The sequence below is a fragment of the Ambystoma mexicanum genome, chromosome 3q (genome assembly GCF_040938575.1).
Source record: "Ambystoma mexicanum isolate Mex_15411 chromosome 3q, UKY_AmexF1_1, whole genome shotgun sequence".
NCBI lineage: Eukaryota > Metazoa > Chordata > Amphibia > Caudata > Ambystomatidae > Ambystoma > Ambystoma mexicanum.
Window position 1 is genome coordinate 73,172,742 of NC_090926.1, and position 27,301 is coordinate 73,200,042.

The 27,301-nt window shown below is 41.7% G+C and overlaps 1 protein-coding gene across 3 annotated transcripts in view; it reads right to left on the reverse strand.

Moving 5' to 3' along the window:
* Positions 1-213: 213 nt before the first annotated feature.
* The window catches only part of TMEM106C (transmembrane protein 106C), a 783,213-nt gene continuing 756,125 nt past the window's right edge, over positions 214-27,301 (reverse strand). For all 3 annotated transcript variants that reach the window (XM_069653181.1, XM_069653180.1, XM_069653182.1), the window contains exons 7-8: positions 5,343-5,396; positions 214-1,949 (exon numbers count right to left, since the gene is read on the reverse strand). In XM_069653181.1, the coding sequence (XP_069509282.1) occupies positions 1,841-1,949; positions 5,343-5,396 (163 nt within the window). In that variant the 3' untranslated portion in view covers positions 214-1,840. The remainder of the gene's footprint in view (positions 1,950-5,342; positions 5,397-27,301) is intronic.

A 27,301-nucleotide genomic window follows, 5' to 3' on the forward strand; every position in this document is an offset into this window, starting at 1 on the left:
ATGCTTCCCTGCCAAAACTGTTGTTGACAACAGCAGCAATCAATAAACAAGTGTAAATAGGTCATGAACAATTATGTTATTAGTCATTTGTGTAAAATGTCCTTTTCAATTCCAAAGGCGAGCACAGATTGAAAGAATGTTACCCCAAAACACGCGCTGTCAATGGCCTCAGTCAAGAAATATATGACAGAAAGAACTACTTCACAAAAAAGATGTTATATTTTTGTTTTATGTGTACAACATAACCCACTTCACACATTGCATTATTTGACATACATAGTAGATCACCCACGAATAAGTACAAGTAACTTCCCTGTCAGCCTTTTGCAATGCCACAGTGACCAGAATCACAAGCCAAAAAAGCAAGTGCAATTCAATATGTCGGAAATTAAATATGGCAATATGAAATTACCAACAGTAGCTTCATTTTATAAAAATGCTTTTAATTCTAGCAGGCATTATATGTCTACAAGTAAGCGTTCACTGCAAGAAAACCTGTTCGCACATGTTGGTAGAAACTTAACCAAAGCAACTCTCAATGGCAGATTCCCGCCTAACGAATATAATGTTGTGTTGGTCACCTAGATTAGACTATTATTTTCATCAATACATTTAATGAGATGACTGGACAACTCACACCAGGATAGGGTCAGTTGTGAATAAGAAATCAACACGTGACACCACTTAAGTAGCCTCGGTGAAAAGAGGTAGAGGCTTCAATCCAGTTGACCTAGTACGTGGATGGGAGTCAATGAGATTAACCACGCAACTGAAAGAAAATTATTTTTGAGTTGGCAGACTCAACAGCGTTTAAATGGATGCAATATTTTAACAGTAAAGTTGGGGTACTGCACCATTGGGCAGTCAGCACTGCCTTATCCTGTTATGAGGATAAACGTGGCTTGTATCAAAAGCCCTCATAAGGAACTAGTAAGAAACCTTTAGTCATATTGCTCGGTAGTGTGAGTGTTATTACTGTACAATGGTACTGTCAGTGAGGCTAGAAAAACAACTTTTGTCATGTGGGCTGAGCCCGCCAAGTAAAAGTAAGGGTAGAAACTGACCACAGGTAAAAAAATACGAGTTGGAATGCTCCTTTATTACACCCTTTCTTCTTCGGCATGTGTAACTCATGGTTTCCTTCAATTAGGAAAATAAGGACAGTGGTCATTGAAATAATCCATGGATTTCAAACCATCAACCAATGACATTCTTGGCTTGGCCATTCAATCTTGGGTTCTGAAAGCTACCAAGCTAGGGACTGTGGGCACTCTTGAAGAAGCAACTGTCAGACTTGACTGTTGGAAATAAACGATAGACCATTTACTCAGCAGCTCCTAGTTACAACTTTAAATCAGCTTTCATCATTAGAACTCACAGTATGTATCGTCTTGGGCATTTATAAAAAAAACATGCAGCCAAATGACACCAATTTATATTGTCCCCAGAGTAGTGGATCAGTACAAAATAAGGCCATCTCCTAAAGGAAATTGCACCAAAAAGAAACTTAAAGCAGCCAATGACCATTTCAAGTTTATGTACAAATGTGTGAACTATTTCGATGCTAACATTTATTATTATTGCTCAACTCTGTAAACTAGCGTTCAACTTAAGTCCATCTATTTGCCCTAAAACTGCAAATTAACTAAAACTTCCGAACAATCTTTTATTTTCACGATTCACAGTAGTGCAAACAGAATATCCTAGGATCATAACTTCGTCTCAGTTATTAAACATTTTTTTAATCTGAAATTGATCTCTGTGTTTCAATTTTACAACACATTGTTCGTGCATAATTGATCTTTTGCTTTTTATTTGCAACAAAGGGGAGCACAATGGATTAGGGTGATCCCCAAGATATTGTAGAGTTGGCTCCACAATCAATATATTGATACATCTCCAAAGAACTTTGAGCTGTGCGTCCAGCATAAGATATCTTCACTGAGGTTCTGTTGGAATAAAAGAAAAACACTTGTTAAATTTCCATGACAAAGGTATCACCACACAGCTGCACTAACAGCCTAATTAGCAGAGTTCAATCTGCAAGTTAGAATCTCGAAAGATCAATCAACCATTCTCATAGCCACCATATGCTTCCTTCAAAATGTCTACTGCCATGATTCCTCCTTGACTTTATTCTCGGATCCTTTTTAACGGTAATTGAATAAGGTTCATCATAAGCTTTAATTTAATGTGACAATGTCCATGTTTCACAAAAACATACATCATTGCTTCTTTTCTCCTGTGCAATTGTCCTTCCCATATACAATTTTTGACATCAGACCCATTATGATTACAGCCCAATTTGTTACCACCATTTGTTTACTTCTGACCATATATGGGTTCTATGTGACATCCATGGGTGTACGTCATATCCAGTGCTTTAGTGGGGAAAGAAATTGAGGGGGGCCTCATTTGGTTGCATGGCTTACATGATGGGCGTGTCTTGAAAGGTGCACAAACCATAGTAAGTCTTGTGCCCATGAGAAGGGAAAGTAGTGGTGCGGCGAGAAGGGATTAAAGCATTTGGCCCTCAATGAGAAGACCGGTTTACCAAAAGTGATCATGTAGATTTGCTGGGGACAACATCAAATTATTCACAAACACAATGTATCGCTGTTAGCATGTGGCCAGTTATGAGCAAGCAGGACAGGATACATTCAAGCGTCTCTGCATTTCCTTTTGCTGGGTCTACACTAGCACTTAAAGATCCTATGCTCAGGAATCAAAAAAGAGATTTGAGCAGGAGCTAAAACGAGATCCTGATTATCAGGCATCTACCCACTAGGGAAAAGCTACAGCTGGAAAACGAAGAACTAGTACTCATTGTGCCACAAATCTAACTTCAATATTGGATGCCAACCATAGACCTTTGTCCATTTCATATGACCATTATGTTTGCTTGTTATTGCAAACTATTTTGATAGGGTCTGCTTATGCCACTGTAGAGAAAACTCTCATTGTGCGGTTGTCAAAGAATGATTGGATCCAGGCTATGGCCTTGCTTGAAAAGTGGGCGGACGAAGCCAAATGTTTGCACAAGACTGTATGATCCACCAGATCAAAGGCCGCCGACAGGTCAAGGAGGAGTAGCATGGCGGTATTTCCCTTGACGTTGAGCTCATCAATCTGTACTTTGAGATCAATTAAGGCTGTCTCAGTGCCATGCTGTGGTCTAAACCCGGATTGGCGGGCACCTAGGAGTTGGTTAGATTCAAGATAACGCTGGATTTGTATGTATGCTACTCTATCTATTATCTTGAGAAGGAAGGGTACCGTGGTGATAGGACTGTAATTGGTGGGGATATAAGGGTCTAGGGTTTGCTTCTTGAGGAGAGGTAAGACCCAAGACTCTTTTAGGTTACTTGGGATAGTGTTGGTAGAGATGGATGCATTAATCAGTTTAGTTATGAAGGGGGCTAGGTCTCTTGCCGCATCCTTAAGTAGTTGGGCTGGGCAGCTGTCACCTTTACAGTTAGATGATTTGAGGGATGCGATGATTCTTTCGGTTTCCTGAATGGAGATTTTGGCGAATTTAAAAGGGTCCGGGCCTGGTGAGTTAGTTATTATAGGGGTAGGGAGAAGTGGTGACTCGTTGGGAGATAGAGAGGCTTTTTTAAAGATATTTTGGTTTGGAGTGTTTTTATTTTGTTGGCTCGGGCATTTTGGATGCTGGTACACCATTGTTTGTGTTTGGCTGTGGTGTCAGGTGGGGAACTGGGGATTCCAGCTCTCTTAGGATGGCGAATAGTTCCTTGGTATTAGAACTTGCATTACAGATTCTTTCATTGAAGAGATTGCTTTTGTAAGTAGGATTTCTTTTTCATAGTTATTAGTGAAGTGTTTAAGTTTCAGTTTGTTTTCTTCAGATGGGGTTTGTCGCCATTGAGATTCTAATTTCCTTTTTTGCATTCGTAATTCCTTTAGGTGTGGGGTGAACCAGGCGTTGAGGTGTGTTTGTTGTTTGCTTTTTTGTAGCTTTAGGGGCGCAATAGTATGTAATGCTTTCTTCATGGCACTGTTGTAACTTTTTACAAGGAGTCCAGGATCCAAGTTATTGGGAAGAGCATTAATAGTTGGCAGTAGCAATGGCAGAAGCTTGTCTGGAATGATTTTTTTTTTAGCTCTAGTAGGTAGGGACAGTGCCATAATTTTTACTTTGGTAATTTGTTTATTCAAGGTTAATGCAAAGTTGATGAGGTGGTGGTCTGTCCATTGTTGAGGGGTATTTTTGGTGATGGTGGTATCACAGTTCAAGGTGGTAACCCTGTCCAGGGTCCTTCCTTTGTCATGTGTTGGGGTGAGAACTTTTTGGGTTAGGCCATGTTCAGCTAGCATAGTGGCTATCGACTGGGCTGGTTTGTCCTCAGGGTCATTAAGTCCTAAATTGAAGTCGCATAGTAATAGGATTTGTGAGGAGTCTTTCATGTTATTGGCTAGCAGGCTGGATAGATCCTCCTCGAAAGTCCCAATAGGTCTAGGTGGCATGTATATAAGCTAAATGGTTAAGGTATGATTGTTAGAGATAGGCAATTTGGCTATGAGCAGTTTGCATGATTTGAGAGGTGGTTGAATTAGTAGTCTTAAAGTGATTATGTTTTAAATGTCTTCTACATGTAACATAAGAGTCCTTTATACACATTCCCAAACACACAGTTAATAATCACGTAGATATAGTGGATCCATGCATTATTTCTGGCAGTCTATTTATCGGGCCAACCACAACAGTTTTACATTTCTTTACATTGTAGGGGAAACCGAGCAGAAACCCACAACCCTCATTTCTCAACTTTTGTTCCCGTACCATTCTATTTTTGCAACATAAAAGACATTTTAAAACCGTTATTTCTGTGCCAATTAAAAGATTTACTGATGCCTTTGTACAGAAATTATGGCATGCCACACTCCTGGTGTCCAGCTAACCAAGGTATCCTTGACATATATATCGTGTTCTTCCCCATCCTTCTTCCGTCAGCATTTGGAACATAATTCCTGGGAATTTAATCTGTTAGATCTCTAGTACTTTAAATATTTTTGTTCATGTTATCACCAAGCTTGATTAAGCTTCCAAAAATGTCAAAGTTACGTTTCTTTATTGTCTTATTTCCATCTTATGACAATCACTTATATGGCCTAATTTTATTGTAGTTTATTCTTGCCTAATTTACATGGTGTGTTCCCTTCTCATGCCCCAACTGTGCTGACTGCTCTAGCGCTTGCTTCCCAAGATACAAAGAGATGGCAGATAATCTGTATTGTTTGCATTCAATGCATAGAAAAGCAGAATACTGCACAAGAAAAATATTTAAATCAAATAATTGAGAAATACATTAAACACATACCGCATGAAAACCACAAGATTGTGTACTTTAACTGAAGGTAAAGTGCAGAAAAAGCTAGACGAAAAGAAGAAACAGTCCATTAGTGGGATTGAAAATTAGAATAACATTTTTCCTTCACTAAATCAACCATCTGCAGTCTACCAGTTCCAGACCCATTTTCAACAGACTTGATTTTATCTAACAGTGGCTTAATGCAAAATTAACAACCATTTTAATATATGCATACCATTGGGGGTATTGTCCAATTGTGGTCTTCGCTGCATGATGCATAAGAGCAGAGTAAATAAGTGTTGGCAAAACCAATAGTTTTGGTTTTTGTATAAGCATTGAAAAGAGGGTTTGGGATCAGCAATTAAAAGAGGGGTGTGAGGAAAAGGGTAATGAGGGAAGAGCGTGCGAGGAGCTTGCTTTGAGTGAATGTACCTGCAGAGATTTGTGCATAACCTGCAAATTACTACTCAATTCCTAACATCATAGAAGGTTCAAAGCATGTTGTACATGGGTGTACCATGTACAACAGTGAATGAAAGAACTCATATGTTATGTGGTAGGTCAGAGATAGGAGATGGACAAGAGAACATGGTTATACACGATGTTTTACTTATAATAAAAGAAAGAAACCAAGTCTAATCCCCATTTCCTAAAGGGATTTGCCTAAGCTACAAAACAAACAGGTGCTTGTCAGGACGTCTTACAAAACACACACTTGGTCCTCTGCTAAACTCTTTGCTATCTTATTTCCAATCTGCCTCCATGAGCAAAGGAAAGAGTAAAGGAAAGAAAAGAAAAAGGATAAAGGAATGAAGGAAAGGCAGAAAGGAAAGAGAAAAGAGTAAAAGAAAGAAAGGTAAGAAAAGAAAGAAAGGGCACTAAATCGTAGCTTAGTCTAAGGGTTACACCCCCTTGTCAACGTTGGAGATGGCTGGTTTTCGAGCACCATCTCCACCATGGTCCCTTCACGTAGTACATCGAAACAAAGGAATCCAAAAAAACCACACAAAAGAAAGGTCATTGTGTTTTAGCTACCCCTATGTTCTTGTCACCTAATTAAGTGTGTGTCTAGCTTATCTTTTTTTCAGGAATGTAGTACCTGACGTGTATAGGTCTGACTGTGCACAAATAGCAATGACGTTCACCCTCTATATCCAGGAAACAGGTCTTATCTGCAGTTTCATATAGACTCTTGGCCTTTTCAGCCTGGCGATATTCTGTTCTCTTTTTCCACCTCTTAGGTTATCAATTCTCACAGCCCTGGGTGGGCTATTGGCTCTGGTAGCATGGATTACCTAGCTTCTTCCACCACTTTGCTGGGTTTTTCCTTCCATAGCCACTAGTGGGCTTCGGGTTCATCCAGCCCAGGTTAGGGGCCTTCATTTACCTTCTTGCACGGTCTTCACTTTCTTATTCCCCCAGTGGGTTCAGGGTTTTTTCAGCGCGGGTTAGTGGATTTCTTCTACCTCCTTGCAAGGTGTTGCTTTCATCAGCCGTAAAGGGGGGATCAGGGCATTCTCAGCCTTATCTACCGTTGGTCGCACCACCCTCCAACAGTTTCCCCTTCTTAGTCACGTACCTTCTCTCTTGCAGCAGAGCACGCAGTCGGCGTCGGATCTCTGGCTCTGATGGTTCAGTGGCTTCACATCGGTCTGCACGGTTGCTTCTCTTCTTCACTTTTGGTATCTCGGGCTTCGGGATGACGGTACCTTGTGTTGCGGCATGTTTTCTGCTTCAGCAGTCTCAGTTTTACTGTGGTCCCCACCTTTGTCAAAGCAACTACAGCATGCGCAGAGCTCTTGTTCTCTGCCCACCATGTCCTATGTGTGGTTCTCCTTACTCGGTTGGAGGGACCGCCTCCAACCCAAGAGTCTTGTCACAAGTTGCTGCTCTGGATTTTCTCTACCTGGTTTCTCTGGTCTTTAAGTTCCTCCCTGGGAGAAGATAATTCAATTGGTCATCAGCTTTGACCTCAACAGGAGATGGGAGCGAGCAGAGGTCAGACACCAAGCCATCCACTTTAAACGGGCCCTGCATGTTATCAACAGTTTTGCTTCCCATGTAACCAACAAACACTGGGCTCTTAGGAGAAAAAAGGAGGTGGGATGGAACCATGACTTAAGTTATAGCTGCATTTCTCAACATATTCAAATCGATGTTATTCATATTCAAACATAAATCCACTTGAGTTGCGCTCAAATATTTCTTTTAATGCAGAGGCAAGCAACATTGTCCAATGCATTTTGGACTTGATGTCCTACATCAGGGACCATATCTAAAATACATTTTACATAAATATAGGAATTGCCGCGATAACAGATCACATTTGTTGTAATGTAACATTAGGTCGGGAGGTTAGCAAAAAAATGTAATCAAACAGTCAAAATCCATCCCAAAAAGTATTCCTGAAGTGAATATACAAGTAATTACTCTACCCATCATCTCATCTTCATGTAGAGCGCATATTTAAAACAAACATCCTTCCCCGAACAAAAGCGTTGAGCTTTAAATGACCAACTGCCTGCATGTGGACCAAAAGTAACCACATCGTCAAAACTGTCACGTTTACCAATGAGACACTCAGTTTTTCTAATACAAGTTCAGAAGTCGGAGAAATTAAATGAGCAGAAGCAAAAACGTACATGTAAGAAAACCAGGACTGTGGCCAGCATACCCTCTCACGAGCAGTTATGAAATCCTTGTGTTAGTGGCAGCCTATTTTAACATAAAATGGTCCCCCAATGTGCATATATCGCCACCATAGTGACACAATGGCTTAGAGATAGTAAAAAGTGTAATACGTGAAAGAGATAGGAAGAATACAAGCTCCATTTGAGCTTAGAAAGAACCACAAATAAAATCCCATCTTAACGGATCTTGAAACACACCATGTCACTAGTGCGGTGAGGATAGAAACATAGAAACAATAGTAATAAGTTTAAACAGTACATCAATTAAACCCAAAAGAAAAAAGTGTAAAAAAGAATGCAATCAATTCTTAGCATGTGACATGATTGGCTTATGTGGTTAGGGGTGTGTGTTGATTATAGAGCAGCTAACTTTACCAGAGCTGCATTTTCATCCCCAGCACCCTAAATATCTACATTACCTGCATTGAAATGTATGAAGAGAATCTTGATACTCCTAGGTGTGCACACTACAATATTAGATTTTAGAGTCATTTAACCCATCTTTGGAGTTGCACTATAGTTAGTCCACACCTTAACAACAAACCTTTTTGTTAATGATGTCATTTTCAAAGATTAATCAATTGACCAACAGACATGCAACAACCTTCGCATTCAGTGAGGAAAAAGCCACAAGGATGCTTGCTCTGATAAGATACTGAAAGAACTTGCACAATCACAGAAAATTCAGACAAATTAACAACTTCGAAAGACTAATCAGGAAATAAATATCACAGAAACTTCATGCATCTATGTGATGCTTGAGCTAAAATATGACAATGGTGCGCAGTGCATTGTGGGGGCACTCAGAGCCATAATAGATATTTATTCCATGCCTCAGTCGAAGATGCACTTGCTGAAAAACATGTTTTCAATGTTATTCGTTGCTGAGACTGGTATGCATGCCTCAGCCAAGGACACAGCGCTGGGAAAGCTAGGATCCACAGGTGCCGACTGGTACCCGATAAGGTTTGTTATCGTTTGCTATGCCAGCGCCAAGGTTTCAAGATGAGTTATGGAATTGTTTTCCGTGGTGCTGTAGGAGAGAGAAGCACTTTGCTCCTTGGGGTTACTGTCGGTTGACCCGGCTGGCAACCAACGGTCACTCATCAACACGCAAGCGCTAATGCCAGAAGGTTTGAGAAATTGCCACCCCTTTTGAGGAAGGCATTTATGCGGAGCTCTGAAAAGGTCAGGCGGGAAAAAGCACAAAGACCTCAGTCAGAGGGGGGACGCCTTGTTCCAAAATCCCTGTGGGTTGTTGTGCTCTCGGCCTGGCTGTTAACAGGGTCTTTCAGCTGCTTCTGGCGAGATGAGGAATTCAGTTACACCCATGGTGATGTATTCTTGCTAACTTACTATCTTGTCTGTGATTTATTTCTGTGTTATCACTTATTGCTTTATGTATGTTTAACTATGAAAAAATAGCTGCATAAGTGCTACTTATCCTCTAATTGCACGTGTGGGTGTAAGTCATTGCTTCGTCTACCTGCGTTCAAAGTATTTGCTCTGCTCTGCAAATGTACTGGTGATAAATAACTGTCCGTGCACTCTTGGTGAGCAATACAATCTACACTTGCACATTACTATAAAGCACAACAGATACAACAAGGCTTAAGGATATATCTTAGACCCACTCTTTGCAAGAAAAACAGAAATTTTGTAAAGAAGTGTGAACAAATATTAAATAAATGTACTCTTGTTTACAATGGAAGAATTGGCAAAATCCTCATCGACTATAGACACTGAATTTAAGGAAAAAATCAGTTCATAACTATCCCAGAAAGATAGTAATAAGATACTGGAGGACACTAATAATAAATTAGACTCTTATCGCAAAGATATTGAACTAAAGAAAGATCAGGAAGTTCAGACGCAATACATTAGATTATTCACGAGACATAGTTTATACGTGGCAGGCGTTATATCAACACAACAGGCCCTTTAGACCCGACAGGACGGAGAGACAAAACAGGCTGCACACCCAGAACATTGAACCATCGAGTGACACCTCCATTATCGGTAGGGAGTTACTACCCTCCAACCCCCCAGACAAACCATTCCGATCAATAACACAAATACTAGTAGTGATATCAACAGAGACAGCCACATCAAACACAGCATGTCCTTTTCACAGAAAGGTCAGAATAGGACTTAAGAAATTGATGCACAAGAAAAGAAAAACATGAACTAGTCATTACTATCTTTAGCAAGACATTCACTAATCAGCAACTTGACTGGCTGAGTTATTTGAAGAGCGGATTAATCTAGCTAAACTCACTAGGAAAGCAAGACTTCAACAGTTTTTTTGACTCTCAGCCACTGATTGAGGACAGATCCATGACATTTGATCATTTAGAAATCAAACTGAAAAAGCACTTTCAACCCATCTGTACAAAACTTGCCACTTTAATTGTTTGAGACTAATATGATAAAGGACCTTAAATATGTTAAATTCTTCAATTTGAGGCAACAAAATATGACGAAACATCAGATTGCGCTCTTACAACAACTTGCAGAGGATTCCTCCATAACAATTAAACTGGCAGACAAATTGGGAGCGATTGCTACCATGGACAGCAACTTCTTTACCAATAGCTGCTTAGGTCTATTGAAAAACTAAAAATATATACATGTTGTTAGATAAGAACCCCACTGAAGAAATTGTACCCATCATTGATACCACCGTACAGAAAGCATTAATTGAAGATGGATAAAAAGTAAAACTAAATACTAGGTATTGCACCAATACATTTCCAATTATGTCTGTTTTTTATGGCCTACCAAAAATACATAAAAACCTACAGAAACCACCACTAAGGCCAATAGTAGCGGCAGAGGAGAGCATCTTTGACTCCCTAGAAAAATACATAGACAAATTACTACAACCTATCGCAGAAGACTAACCTCCGAGATACAACTCAATTTTTAAACACATTGGAGAATGTAACTAATTTACAACCCAATTTCATTTTGTTCACCCTGCATGCACAAAGTTTATATACCTCAATCCATGACTGCAAAGGCCTAGAGGCACTGAAATGGGTTCTACTACAAGGAGAATACTTCAGGGCTAACAAAATCCTGACATTAGAATTGACCAAAATCATTTTATGTAACAACAATATTTGTTTTGGAAAGCATTATTACCTAGAAGCATCAGGGACCTTGATGGGCTCAGCGATGGCCCAGGTCTACGCAAATCTTTTCATGTATGGCTTTGAAACAAAACATGTGTTAGAACTAGCTAAATGGGCATACAGCCTAGCAGTATGGAAGAGACCAATCAATTATATTTTTGGCATCTGGAAAGGCTCACGAGAAGAATTTAACAGATTTCCTACTCACCTTAATTCTGGTCATCCATGTATCAAATTCACATTGGAAATAGGCAACCCCAGCATAGATTTTCTTGATGGAGGTATTTTTCATTGATAAACTGAAAACCACATTGTTTTGCAAACCCACTGACGTGAACAATACATTACATTATGCTAGGTTCAACCTGCAGCATCCTAAAGACAATTTACCGCTCAGCCAATTTGTCAGAATTAGAAGGATAATCTAAGATTAAATCAATTATGAAAGGAGCATCAAGAGCTCTAAATGAGTGATTCAAACAGAGAGGATATCCAGAATAGGTACTTGATAAAGCCAAGCAGAAGTGTAGTCTTACAACAAAGAAAGCCCTTTTAGGACCTAAAAAGCACAAAGAAAGCCCTGCACTGATTCACGTAATGATGTTTTCCAGACAAAGCGCACAAATTTCACGCCTATTAAAGAAATGCAAAATTCTACAGCTTGACACACAACTGTCCAGACTCTTTCGTAAACCACTGATGGTGGCCTTCACCAGAGGTAGCAATTTGAGAGACACCCTCGTTAAAGCAGAAAAGTTCATGACTCCCATGTAATCCTTCGTAGCAAAACCAAAGCCAAAACAAGGCACTTTCCCTTGTCCAAGTTTCAGTAACTGCAATAACATCCAGACTGCAGAGCATGGTAGACACCCATACACAGGACGGAAAATAACATTTAAACACTTTACCACCTGTGACTCAAAAAATGTCATTTACAAATTAATTTGCACTTTATGTAGGACAGACCACCAGAAAGGTAAAACGGATTAACGAACATAAGTCAAAAATCAAAAATCCCCAGTGGCCAGACATTTGAAGGCACTCTTGCAAATGAAGTTTGTCGTTTTTTAACAGATACGTAGACCACCCAGAGGAGGAAACCTTAATGACTTGATTGTAAAAAAAGAACTGTTCTGTATTCACAAAATGGATGCACTCGAACCCAACAGGCATGAATGAGGAATTCTCTTTAACCCACTTCCTAAAAATGAGATGAGTACTAAGATGTCAACTACAAAGAGACGTAATGATTACACAAGATGATTCAGATATCACTGATATAAAACATTCAGAATCCATATACTAACCATAGGGAAGCACATGTTACTTAGAGCGAATAATGACTTACTCTAATAATTTTGACATATTGAACAGTGGGTATAAAGCCTATGTACCACAGAGATCCTGTGATGTACAAATGTATGCAATAATGGGATACAGTAATCACCTGTTGCAGTTTCAAACTTGAACAAAGTGATTGTAATGAGTTGAGGATTAAACGAACATGCACAATTGTTATATATTCTGATACTTGGGTTAAAGACACTCTAACCAGCTTAACGTACCTATTATGCACAGAGATCCTGCAAATGTACACATTCATGTAATAATGGAATTTAGCAACTACCTGTGATAGCGTCATGCAATATGGCCAAATTAATTATAAAGATCAATTCGGCCAAATTAATTATAAAGATTTTAGGATTTAGTGAATATGAATATTATCATGCAGGTTAAACACCAGCAAAAGATGTACAAGCATTAAGGTAGAAACAGGATGGTTGTGGGAGAATGAAAAGGATCAATACATTCCATAGCAAAAAGAATGTATATGTGGTATGATTACATCTATTTAATCCTGGCTGACTTGTTAGGAACCGAGACATTTGATCATACAGAGTTACATTTTTGGTTAGCAAAATTACTAGCTTGAATCAGAATATACGTAAAGGATTTAGTAACAGGGAAAGTATTTTCCACAATATCGGGCCTTCCAGGTTTAACCTTGGTGGATCCCTTGGATATGTAAATCATTTAAGACAACATTGAGAAAAGCATATCCACATAAGGACCTTTGCGGTTGAATTTCCTTGAATTTATGGTTTTCAAACATTACACATCATCGGTAGTTGCAGCCACTGAGCCATGGCAACTGCGAAAACAATGTTGTGTCGTCACGACGTCATTATGCAACAACGTTGCAGTGATGTTTACATATTTAAAATCAGCCATTTTGTCCTCACATTTGAGGATGTCATAACGCGCAGACTGTTTGATCTGGACATGGCCCAAATGTAGGTAAACAGACGCAAAACTAATGAACAGATGGGAAGACCATACGTCCCACTGGACTAATGAAAACAGGGCTGATATTTATCATTGCAGCATGTGGAATTATCTCCTTGTGCATTCTCTTCTAAATATTTAATTACATATCTTTCGAGGACACATCTAATCCTACCAATGGATGGTGAGTTGCCTTTACTTTAGGTCTTACTGAACTAATTGTTGCCATAAATTAGGTTTTTATTGATTTTACAGAAATGTGATTTTTATCACCGACCAATAACAGAGCTCTTGTAGATGGAGTGTGACCAAATTTAACACTTGACAGTTTTAGGATTACTTAGTCTACTTGCCTGAGGGTATGTGTATGTGGAATACCTATTTTATTACAACAGAGTCAAAGGATACTTTTGAACAATTCTCTGTTTAATTGATCAAACAGATTAAAGCATCTAATGAAACCCGAGAAAGATGATAATCACATTGTGATGTTGAGATATGTCACGTCAGGGAGCCACGCCAAGACTCAGTCAGGTAAATAGTAGTAAGAAACATGTAAGAATAAAAATAGATGGTGCATTAGTGACACATTGTTGTTTAAGAAAATACTGGTTCCTTTTTAAATATTCTTCAGATAATTGAAGCACACAGACGAATTCATATATTGAAATTTGCTCCTGGCAAAGGGAAATCCCAAAACGCGTTGAGCTTTTTTTGATTATCTTTGTTGAATTGACTGTGATGAATTACAAATACTATTACAGACGTAAATAACTGTTTCAAAATATTACTTTATGCTCATGAAGAAATATTCTCTGAAGTTTGAATAACTCCGATTATCAGTAAATAGGGTGTGCAAGGGACAAGAGTTTTTGTTACTTAAGGACTCTGTTTTGGTTGTTAATTATAGAGCAGCACACTGTAGCAGGGCTGCATTTTTCTCTCCAGCACCCTAAATATAAACGTACCTGCATTGAAATGTATGAAGAGAATCTTGATACTCATGGTGTGCACACTACAATATTAGATGGGGCTGATCACTCATTTGTTTCTTGTGGTACTTATTGTCTTTTCAATGTTTGAGGCAGTGTACAGCCGTTTGTACCAAATATCATTGAACATTGAATTATCAAGGTACTTGATCATGAAAATGTGGTGGCTGTTTGCACAGGCCTACACATGTAACCACAATATAGGCATTCCTTTCCTCAGAGGGGGTGGTCACCCCTAGTGGGATGCCCTGCTTGCCCTGACCCCTAGGGAGGGTATTGCATAGTGGGCTCACTTCCTTAGTCCCAAAGGGGTAAGGAATGGATGAATTCCCTGGATTTAGTGAGCAACTACAACCAGGAGAAACCATTTGTAAAAAAGATCAGCTATGATTTATAATAGGTTACCAAGTACAGCTATGAAGTTAGACTTTTAAAGTATACTTGAGTATAGACCTCGCCATGTCTATTCGCAGCTGGGGCAGGGCATTCAGCCAATTGGGTGACTGGAACACCAGGCGAGAATACACAATCCCTGCCTACTGTTCCAGCCACCCAAAGCCCATCTTCCTTTTTTTCCTCGCTCTAATGTGGGGAGGTAACGGGGAGATTCTCCCTGTTGCCTGCCCACCTGCCCCAAATCACCAGATTACCCTTCCCACCCCCCTCACTTACCTGCGGGACCTGAGCCTTGTGTTTCAGTCCTAGAGCTCCTCTGGTCGCCATTGAAATAGAAAAAGGGACTAGTACCCTTGTCAGTTGACGGTGGCCATTTTGGAACATGTTTTCAAAAAAAGAAACTATCCGCATCCTGGTAAATCCCAAGCTGAGGCCCTCACTTCACTCTGGTCTACCAAAGCTCTGGCTGGCGTGCCGTTAAAGCCCATGTCTGCCCCTCGGCCAAGACGTGAAAGCTATAATAAAAGCATGTATGTTGTTAAATATGTACAAATTAATTATCACTGAATTTGAAGGTCTAAACTTCTTTGCAAAAATCACAGACATCCCGTTTACCAAGTGGTGAATTATACACCAGTCACTCCAAAAGGTCAGGTGCCGTCAACAGCGAAGGCCATGGGGAACAGGAACCTTGAAATAGTTAATTTTTACAACAGCAAAACTGCAAGGGCTCTGTGGCCATACTCCAACTTCTCGATGGCTTTATAGCAAATGGCCATGCCCTGCACGGATGTGAATTTCCGAATAGGCACAGGTAACTATTTGTTTGCTGTTAATGAGAAGTAGATGACATTCATTGTTACTAAGCTGCTTGGGTGGAGTCCGTGACACCTGACACTGCCTTATATTCGTGGGAAATTCTTGAGGAAACGGCTTACGGAGCAGTTAATGGCAGATATGACTCTGAAACTGCCAGTAATTTTACATTTCAAATGGGGAGGATTCAGAGCCTAATCGACTATGTTTTAATTCTTATTAAGTGGTCGAGTTTTAGTCATGGTTTTGAGATTTTCAGGAGGCATGAAAGTGATAATCTTCACTCTCTTATACAGGCTTGAGAAGGGAGTGTGATTATGACCAGTCATACTTATGCCACACATTTATCAAGTGGGGCGAACGGTAAGTTGCTGCACTGGAAAGCTGATAGGGAGACCACTCTGCTAAATAGGGAGGTTGTTGCTAGCAGGGCAGAGATAATGAGATGCTCAAACATCGATTCACTACGTACAGATATTGTTCAAGCCTTGGCACAGTTCACAGAGATCTGTAAAAATTATTATCAGACTCACTGTCAGATAGGGGAAGTCATCTAAAAATCATCCTTATCTGCCATCTGTAAGGCCAAAAAGAGAGCTCTCCTTGTATTATTAAGAGCTCCCTGCCCGAATAGCGTAGATATCAGGTTGAGACAGTGGAATTATAAAACTGAATTGTTCAAAACAGCGGCAGAGATTGCCAACAAAGATTTGAACAATCTATGTGAAGCTGCAATGCTGACTGATGGCAAGTCCTGCTGGAGTAAAGCAGCAAGGAACTCCAATGGGCTAGACATTGGGTCTTTAGAAGGCTTTGAAGTCCGTATTTTTCAGAGAGTGGGAATGAGGTTGCCTTGTCAGGAGAGGGGGGATGAATTCCAATTTCAATTAAAGAAATGGTAAATGTTATATGTAGGAAATTACCAGGGAAAAATGGGTTCCCAAATTTTATTTGTTGCTAGCGGGTCTAATAGATTCTGTTTTCGGTTCAAGTATTTATTGCAGTCATTAAGACAAATCAAATTCCGCAGAGCAGGAGAACAGGGATTACACTGCTCATTTATACAAATGGCAATATGACTCCTCTAGTTTCTCATTGCTCAGTTACCTTACTAGATGGTACTTGCAAGTTGTTCGCTTTGTACCAAAAAGGTTAGAGGAATGGGAGCAGGTTAAAGGTATTTTGTTGGATACACAATTGGACTTTAGGGCTGGCACTGGCATGGTCTATCAGGGTCTAAATGTATATTTTATCACAGCCATATATGTAATAGTCTAGGTGGCCTTTCTAGATTTAAGTTCCCCCTTTGACCATGTTGACAGGGGAATCCTTTGGCAAACTCTTAGCGATATGGGGGCACCAAAACCCCAGATTTGCATGTTGGAGCCCTGAAATCACTACAATTACGAGTTGATAAATACTCTTCCTACATGACATCTAGGAGTTTAAAAGTTAATCCCGGTTAAGTGCTATGTTGTATGTAATTTTAGCATTAAGAGGAGGGACTCGCAAATAGAAGTGGAAGACACTGTTTTATGACGGGTGATCATTCTGATTAAATAGGGATTATCTGTAATCAACAACTTACTGGGAATAAACATATTGATAAACAGGGGGTCAAAATTAGACAGGTAGGTTTGCGAAGACTTTGAAACATCATGCTCTCGACCATATGTATAGCGGTGAGCTATCCCTGCTGGGGAAGATATGCATGACAAATTGACTTCTGCTTTGCAGGAGTACAACGATGAGTAGTAACTAAAGTGCCTACACAGCCCTCACACTTCTATAAAACCAAGAGCCAACACAATCATAAAGTCTATACTCTCAAGAGGGGTGTGAATGTGGTTCAGTAGCAACCCAAACAGCAAAGTATAACAGCTCAAAATAAAGGAATGTCCCATCAAGGTTTTATAAAAATATATACTTTAATTAAAACATATCATTTGAAAAAATAACTAAATAGAAAAAACTAGTTACAATTACACACCACATGCAAAAATAATTAAACAGAAAACACTACACAAAACCTACCCCTGAGGAAAGAACACAGAATGCACAAAGATAGAAAGATGCAGGTAGTGAATCAGGGGTGAAAGTCAAGTAAAAGTCATAATGTTCTTTAAAGGGATATGTTCTTGGGTGCAATAGGGATAAAAGGGACCTAACCAGTCTCTAGGGTCCAGAAAATGGATCAAGGGTCAGTTAGCAGTCAATAGTGCCTTGAGATTGGGCTAAAGCTAATCTGCTTTAGGGGGTCCAATCCTTGTTCTTCAAACGAGTAGACTTTGCCTTCTCACATCAAAAGTGCATTGTGCGATAAGAAGTGGAGGGATGTTGGAGGCAGAGAGAAACAAGATGGCGAAACCTTCATCCAGATGTAAAGAACTTCCTCTGTCTACAATAACCTCACAAGCTTCTCCTCCCAATAGGATCAACGGCCTTTAGAGATGCAGCAGCCTGGTTATAGGCCACTCCTGTTTTGAATGGGGGTGTTCTTTAATTCCTGTTTCCAGGACAGCTTCCTGTGGGGTGACTCCTTTGATTCCTGCACCCCTGTTGCTTGCCCTCACAGGTACTGGGGTGCATGTCTTAAATGCAGCATCTGTGCTGCAGAGACTTGGCTGTCACTGTAGCAGTCAAACAGGCAACTGTGACCAGGCACTGTAGATCAGGATACTGGTGCAGCAGGACACTGATACACAATGCTTTTGGTGTGGAGTTAATGAAAGGGGAATCCAATCAGCAGATTTCTTTTTCAGAGACAGACTTGCCTGGATAATTGTATTAATTCTTTTTTGAAAAAACAGCATTTCTACACCCTTGCCAGATTGCAATTCCTCACAATATGTTCCGAAATTTGGAGAACCATTTCTTTGCACGCCTTCTGACCGTTCCTCACGCTACATCAGTTCATGTAACATTTGGAAACCACATCTGTTTACCATACCAATCTTTTATCGGAGATGAAGGTGGCTTTTGACTTTGCAGGCCCTACTTAGATAACCTTTGCATGCTATCTAAGGAGGACCTGGCTACAAAAAATTAAAATGATAGGTGGTTAGGTGGGAGCGGCCTTAAGTATGGTGTACACAATTACAGGATTGTAAATGAATTTATGTGGTTGCAGGTCCTTTTGATGGTTTGGACCTGCGTTCGCAATTCTGTTTTTACTTTGTTAGAACCTTTGTGATAATAACTATGGGTATGCTTGGATATTTGCTCAGACAGATATATAGATTTGTAACATACATGACGTTGCATTAATTACTAATTAAGTTGAATATTTGTACATTTTGGAATTGTAGGATATGTGCATTGTGATTTATTGTATACGTTTTATGGAATGTCTAATCCATGCAAACAAGTCTGTATTATAGCCAGTACAGGTTATACTGTACACCAGACCAAATAAATAAAGAGAATAAACATTCCAGAGGCAGGAGATTCTTAGGTAATTGGATTCTTCCTTTAGCCGAGTGTCATGATTGGAGCTCTTTTGGGACAAAATACGAAATCCAGTCATCTGAATGTTATATTAATACCACAGACCAGTAGAATTGGCCTGGTCTCAAAAGTCTATGCAGGATCTGAAACAGAGCTTTCCATGCAGGTCTGTTTTTAGGGATTATTTGTTCAAATTCCAGACATGCTTTGTCTCCAGAGCTGAGCCGTGTGCGCTCCTACTACTGAAATACATTGGGCGTGAGTGTTGTATATAAGTTGGTTGTAGAGGTGTAGTGTTGTGTTTAAAAGTGAAGAGACCGATTGTTTAATTGCCGTGTGCGAGTGTCACAGCTGGTCTGCATGTAGTGTGTTTGAGGATAGAAGTTGAGAAAGTTAGTGCAGAAGGTTAGTAGAGGTCCAGTAGTCAGTTTAGAGCGTCCATCTGAAGTGTCCATGGTGAATTCCCAGTGGAAGACCTTGTCTGGAACTTGTGGGGAGACCTCTTTTGCCATCCTCATGTGGGAATTAAATCTGGCAGTATGCAGAGGCAGATTCTGCTCGAGAGAGGAAACACAAAGAGGGGGTGATGGCAGGTGGATAGTAAGCTTACAGACCTTTCATTATAAACATTGAGATCTAGCTTGGTTAGCATGAAGAGTGTGGAATGGGATTCTAGAGAATGTGAAGTTCACATTGGATTCTTCGAGCAACTCTGCTTGCTGCAAGTTCCTGTAAACTAGCCGTTCATTCAGATTTACTTGGGATATCTTGTTAGCATCCAAGTGCTTGGTGTGTAATAGAAAGAGGGAAATTACCTGGTTACAGGCTAACCAGGCATGATTATTATTATGCACCAAAGAGTTTAGGCCATGGGCACTGGGCCAAGTCGGTGATCAAGGGGGGGTACATTAGACCGTTAGTGTGGAGTATAATGGGTGATTGCCAGGATGGGGATTTAGCTAGTTAGAACAGGAAGGTATTTAGGCATTTCTTGCAAGTAAGGTGATCCTAGACTGTGTAGATTCCATTTGGTCTGGAGTTCCTCAGTTTCACCATGCCCCTTTCTTTATGACAGATCATGTGGTTTCTGGGAGTATGTCATTGCGCTTCCATGTGTTAATATAGCCGCAAAAATATTGGCATACAAAAATACTGCCATATTTTTGCGGCGATATTAAGGCATGGAACCTGCGGGGAACACCCCTGCATCCCCTGCATTATTTTTAAAGGAGTGGGGGACACCCCCGCAAACTCTGCTCACAAAACCCCCAAAAATGATCCCCTCCAAAAATACTGCCGATGGCCGTTCCAGATGACCATATATACGGCGATATTTTTGGTGGAGATAATATGTAGTGATACCGTCATTGCTTGATCGCTGCATTCTCCCTGTTTATATAGGATGCTCTTTACTTGAATGAATTTAGCGCCACTGCTCTGAAGAGAGCTAGGTAATTGACAGTTAATTGAAATAGATCTTTTGATGTGTGGGGAGGGAGTGATCTTAGAGATGGCTTAACGTGATTCCTCCTGCAGAGTTTAGGTAGCAGTGTTAGCAATGTGCTCTGGATGCTTTGACTTTTTTTAGTAAGTTTAACCAACATTACAAGCTATTTGGTGTTGACTTAGTCAATTCTTACTAAAGTCCAAAAAATTATGGCCAGGGTATTCTGCGGAAAGGTGAGGAAGGGCATTATCCTCCTAAAAGGGCATAGGGGGTAGAAACATTTCTTCAACACTGTGTTGTGGTCTGTCCTTTAGAATCCCAAGGTTCTCAATAACTTTAGAAGTTTTTGCACATGCATCCATTTCTGCAGGCCAGGATATCGCTGCCTGTGGTGTGGCATGAAGTGAAGATGATCATGATTTCCATCTTGTTGGTGGACATTTTGAAAATGATTTCAGTGCCATCTGCATAATTAAACCAAGCATCACTGAGGGGACAAACATATTGCAAAACATATGTGATCAACTTGTTCCTTGCAGTACTCCACAGATTATGTTGCGCAAGTTCAATGTGTAAGGTAGTAGGTGGGTGGTCTCCGATCTTTCCATAAAGAAAGTGCTCATACAATGTAATGCAGTGTTGCACATTTCAGCTTCTTCCAACCATTTTAGTGGTAATGAGTCAAAAGCTGTTGAGATATCTAGAGGTATGTGGGTGGAGATGATGTTTGAGTCCACATTGAAGTCATCCTGTGAAGATTCAATTTCCCTCATTGACCAGCCTACTACTTGTGCATTATCCAGGATGCTGTTGGACTCCACATGTTCCAAGGTTCGGCTATAAAACTATCTTTCCACGATTTTAAATCAGGTATGGTATATTGTAAATTGTGTAGCAGTTTGTAGGATCAACAGGGTTTCCAGTAATGTTTTAGTGAAGTGGTTAAACATTTGCCTTCTCAAAAACCTTAATACTTGTTTTTAGTGGAGTGTTCTTGAGTTCACAGTAGAAATAAGCTGGGGTTTACTTGCTATGGGTGTTTTTCTAGATGCCTGGGGATAAGGATACATGAGAGAGCCTGCCAGTTCATAGGCCACCACTTCGGAGATGGGCTTCAATTGGTTGAGTGTTGTGATGTTTGGTTCAGTTTCGCTGTGCAGAATACAATCCTTCCTAGCTATTAGTTTTGGGTGTTTGCCTTGCTGAATGTTTTTGATCTTGTTTTGGATATGATTGGTGATTTTGTTGTATAATTTCTGCAAGGGTGTAAGTGTTTTATAAAGTGGGTAGGGTTCCCAGCTCTTTAATGGTTTTGAATATTTTCTTTCTGAGGGTGGGTTGTCATTTGAATTTGTTTGGCATAATGTCTTCTTTTTCCCTTTAGGATTGCAGCTTTGCAGTATTGTAGGGGATAAGGTCCTCTTAAGCTCCTCCCTCCTGGAACACTGGGCCTCTATTTCCCAGCAGAGGAGCAGCTTCAGGTGTTCCTACGGCCAGGGCGGTACCCCAAAATCTTGGCAATTTAAGGACCTGAACTAAAGAAAACTGTTGTTGAAAGATTGTCCTCACAATTTTCCTTGTTTTCGTTTGTCTAGGTAAACTAGGTAAACTAATCTATGGGGACTTTGGGTTCGAGCTTAACGACTTTACCACCAGTAAGCAAAAGGACTGAAATGGGGTAGATACATCACTAAAGTGAACTCAGTGTTTGCTTTACATGCATGTGAAACTGCTTTGTGCCGATGAGCCCCACCCTGACAACAGAGAGAATATTCTACAGCATGAGAATCTGTTGTAAATCAAATGCTGGAGAACTATAAAATATATCACAAAGTCTGTGGTAGCGACCCTATAGTTATGGTTAAGGAACAGATTACTTACCTGTAACTATTGTTCTCCAGCATGGGTCTGGCATGGATGCACATGCTCATGAATATTCCCCGTCGCCAGGCCGGGAATCCTCGGGAAAAGAAAAAACAGTTTCACTTTCACTTACAAACTGTATTTCTCCTCTAAACCAATCACTGTCAGTCTGGCCTGGCCTTGGCCAAGGATAACAAGTATGGAAGAATCTGCGGGCTGTAACCCGCAGAGGGGTAATCCTCTGCGACCGGCACCACGTAGTGAAACGCTTCCACTTGTGACCATAGCACTTCAAAGTTGACAATGTTCTGGCCTTCGCAAGGACTTCCCTGCAGTCAGCCGGCAACTCTTACTCCTCTAAACTCTAGGGCTGCAGGAGCCAAGCCCTCAGGTTTAGCAATCCTGGGTCGTGATGAAGGATTGCGCCTCCTCCTCTGGTGAGAAGATCCAGGAACATGGCAGTTTGACCGGAGGCAACGCTGACAGGCTGAGAAGGTCCAGGTACCAAATCTGCCTCAGCCACGCTGGGGCGATGAGCATCATCCTGCATCGACCCTGTTTGAGTGTGTTGATGACTCGTAGCAGGACAGGCAACAGCGGGAAAGCGTACAGAAACAGGCCTTCCCACAGGAAGGAGAATGGGCCCGCCATGCTTCTCGGTTGGTGGAACCTGCTGGCAAACATCTGGCATTTGGAGTTTGCCGCCTTTGCAAACAGATCGATCTGGGACCTGCCACCTGGCCTTGCCAAAGTTACCACTCGTAACTCTCGTAACTCCCTGCTGAAGGAGTCTGCAATGGTATTCTTGACCTCTGCCAGATGAAAGGGGATGAGCAACATCTCTCTTCCAACGGCCCAGTGCCACAAATCCTGCGCATCTTTGGAGAGCGCTGGGGATCAAGTGCCCCCCTGCTTCCTGATATAGAACATCTAGGTGGTGTTGTCGGTGAAGATCCTAACCACCTTGTCCTTCAGAGATGGAAGGAATGACATGAGGGCCTAGAAAACTGTGGCTGCAGCTCCAGGATATTGATGTGAAGATCCTTCTCCACCCTCAGCCACAGGTCTCTGGCGTGCAGTCGTCCGGTGTGGGCTCCCCAGCCTTCCAGTAGTGACGGTTATCTAGTACGGGGGGGTTTGAAACCCTGTGCCCAGGCAATGTCGGAGTGAATGCACCATCACCTTATCGCCCGAAGGAACTCCTTGTTGAGCGGGATCTTGTCCGCAAAGCTTCCTGACACCTGAATCCAGCGAGTACCCAGGAACTCCTGAAAAGGTTGCATCCAAACCCTGCAGAGCCGGATAAGGTAGATGCAAAATAACATCATGCAGAGCAGCGACTTGATGGTCCACACTGTGGCGGGCTTCAGTGACAACAGCCATTGAACTCTCCCCAGAATGGTTGCTACCCTCTCCTCGGAGGGTGACGCCAGGTAGGAGACTGTATTGAGCCCAGCTCCCAGGAACAGCGTGTTCTGCGATGGTGTCAAGCAGGACTTTGTATAATTGATGGAGAATCCCAAATCCGTCAGCAGCTGGACAGTCATCGCCATGTGTTTGACGGCCAACTCTCAGGAACTGCCCGTTGAGGGACGGGTACAAGTGTATCCCCGCAGATGCAGATGGACCGTCACCGGTGCATGCACTTCATGAACACCCTGGGGGCCGACTTCAGGCTGAAGGGGAGGCAGTACTGCCACTCTACTACAAAGCGTAGGAACTCCCGGCGCTTCTTGTGAATGGGGATGTGGAAGTAGGCGTCCTCCAGGTCCAGCATCGTCAATAAGTCTCCTGCCTCCAGTTGGCCGAGTTTGTGCTGCAACATAACCATCCTGAATTTTTGGGACTTGAGGTACTTGTTGAGACGCCACAGGTCTAGGATGGGACTCCAGCCCCCGGTTTTCTTTTTGACTAAAAAGTATCTGGAGTAGACTCCGGAGCCTCAGAGTCATCGTGGATCCAGCTCTATCACCCCCTTTCACAACATGGCCTGTACCTCCTCCAAGAGTTGAGGGACATGCTGTTCCTGCTCGGCCAACAAAGGAATCCATGGACAGGGAGTGTCCGTGGGTGAGAGCGTCCAGCACCCAACTGCCAGTGGCGATCTTTGCCCACTCGCTGACGAATCCCGCTAGCCAGCCTCCCACCGGAGTGCATGGGTGGGGGCCCCAACATCCTGGCCGGTTCAGTCCTGCTTCTGCATCCCACCTTAAGGGCTACATCAGCGTTTGCCACCTCCACCGTAGGCCTTGGAACACCCTCTGTAGGCCTCCTGGGTCGTGGACCTGGAGGGCTGGCGGTACGATGAGAAAGCTTTCATGGATCTGCCTGACTTCCCTCTGTAGGAGCGAGAAGAGCGGTTTTCCTGAAGAGTGCAAAGGGCCTGGGCCATCTCCGTATCCACCTTGATGGCCTGCAGGGACTAGTCGACGGCCTTCCCAAAGAGGTTCTCTCCATTGAACAGCATGTCCAGTACCATCGCAATTTCCAATGGCGGAAATTTGTGGCCTTCAGCCAGCCTTAATGACGGAGGCAGACGTTGTTCCCCATCTGCCGGAACCCTGTGTCGTGATGTCCAGTGCCAGAATCAGGCTCAGCTTGTACCACAGCTCCCTGTCATACTGAGCCAGGATCACCAGTGCGTTAGCTGCCTTGATGGTTGACGCTGCGGTGTAAATAACCTTCCTTCCCATGTCGTCCAACTTCTTTCCCTCAATGTCCGGAGGGACTGAGGACAAGGAAGTGTTTGACGACCTTTTCCTTGTGGTAGCCAAGACCACTGAGTCGGGCGATGGTTGCGACCGTAGGCACCTGGGTGCGGACTCTGACACCCAGTACTTTTTCTCCAGCCTATCCTGCTTGGCCAGGGCTGTGCAGGGGTTCTTCATGAGGGCCAGGCCCTCAGCCCACACATCGTCCAGAAGGGGCACCTCCCATGATGGTCTTCCTCTAGGCTGTGCGCCTCTGGTACAGTAAACCCACCTTCTTGGTTTCCTTGGACGTAAGCTGGAAGAGTTTGGAGGCCTTGTGTAAAACCATGTATGGAATAAAGGCACAATAACCATATACTAATGACACGCCATTCATGAGGTTTGCTTTCCAAACAAGTCTGGTTTTATTCCAGAGTATCTCAGTCGGTCGACCGGGTCTCTACACCTCACGACGTGTGCTCACAAACACTGAGTGGAGAGAGAGCGAGACGTCGATAAAGCAGTAATATCTATACATAACACATCATCATTGATCAGCATTATTCGGTCCGCCCATATACATGACATACAAGCTAGCATTCAGTAATTGACAGCTAGGCAAGTAACTACATTCAGTCTAAACATTCGGTATTTCTAGCCGAGGTTTTCAGAGACAGCTCATTGTTTTGGGGAACACAGGGCACTGGCATGGGGAAGGATATCATGTTCTAGCAGGGAGACATTTCAGCAATGTTATCTGGTTGCTGCGCTCATGAGCTAAGGATCAGACAGTTCTGAAGCAGAGGAAATACCATTGTTCATGAAGGAGCACCATTAGTCGCATATAATTCTTATTTAACTGCTCTCTACAATAGCGTTTGCAAGACAGGCTGGCACCTGGGTTGCATATTAGTCGCTGCATGTGTACAGCTTCAAGGTTTCGCAGACTAAGAAAAACAATGTGTTACTGCAGGGTTTCACATTCTTGCCTACGTTAGCATTCAAAGTTCAGACTGTGGCCTCGCACCATGTGTAGACCTGAAGCACAGAATATATTTGCAAAAGCGTTCAGAATAAGAAAATGGCGGACAATTACAAAATGGACTCCCAGTGGTCACATTAAGGTTATCATGGTTTCCAAGGTTTGTCACATGGTGCGATTTGCTTATGGCCAACATACAAAACATACCAGTCGGGCTGTGCGATTGGATTACAGTGTCACAAACCCTCCTTTTGGCCTTAAGCCAATAGAATCATCCGTACATAGCATACTCATCGGACCAGGTGTCGCTTTCCGAACTACCCAAGTCACCATCATAATCATTATCAGAAATATTGATTGCCATAAACTCTTTGATTATTTAATTTTCTTGTCGAGACCATTATTTATCATAGCCTGTCTGGGTTTTTTCATTTTGGTACTAATTATCTGTATACATTCATTGGTGATTATGGAGCAAATGGCTGGCAGGCATTGTATGCAACGAAAGCAAAGTATGAGGATACTAAAGATCATTATTAAAATGGAGATCAATTTCCATCCCCAGGATCGTAACAGTTCCCAAAACCATGCACTCAAATTTAAATTCCATTCATTTGTGGGAACCTGAATTTCAGAACTCAGAACATGTAACTTTTTGATTGCTTCAAATATTGTAGGGGAGGAGTCGCTTACAAAAAAACAGCATGCTGATCCCACTAATTTGCATACACCTCCACGGTCAGCCAGAAAAACATCAAGAACCATTCTATTCTGAAGTGCAACTAATCTAATTGCTTTTTGTTCTAATGTCATGTTGTATAATATGTCAGTAGTTTCATTAATTGTTTTCTCTAACACTGCACAATATTCTACTATTCCATGACTTTATGGCTTGTCCCCAGAAAGGTATAAAAGATTTGGCTATGTCGCCAAAAATGTGCAAAGTAGCATCATTTCGTCAAGGCCGAGATCTGGATAATTTTGCTATTTCTGAGGTTGTAGCAAGAAATACACCGGGCAAAAATATCCCTAAATAACAGGCACCTTCCCAATTTCTAGGTAGCCATGGATAGGCTTGATCCCCACATACAAAATAAACAGGACCTCCTATATATAGTGGTTTCTCTTCATGTTCAAGCACAGCAGTATTCATACATCTGGTAAATGTACCCATTGGATTGTGAGATGTATTGACCCACTTTTGCTCTGCTATGCTGCATCA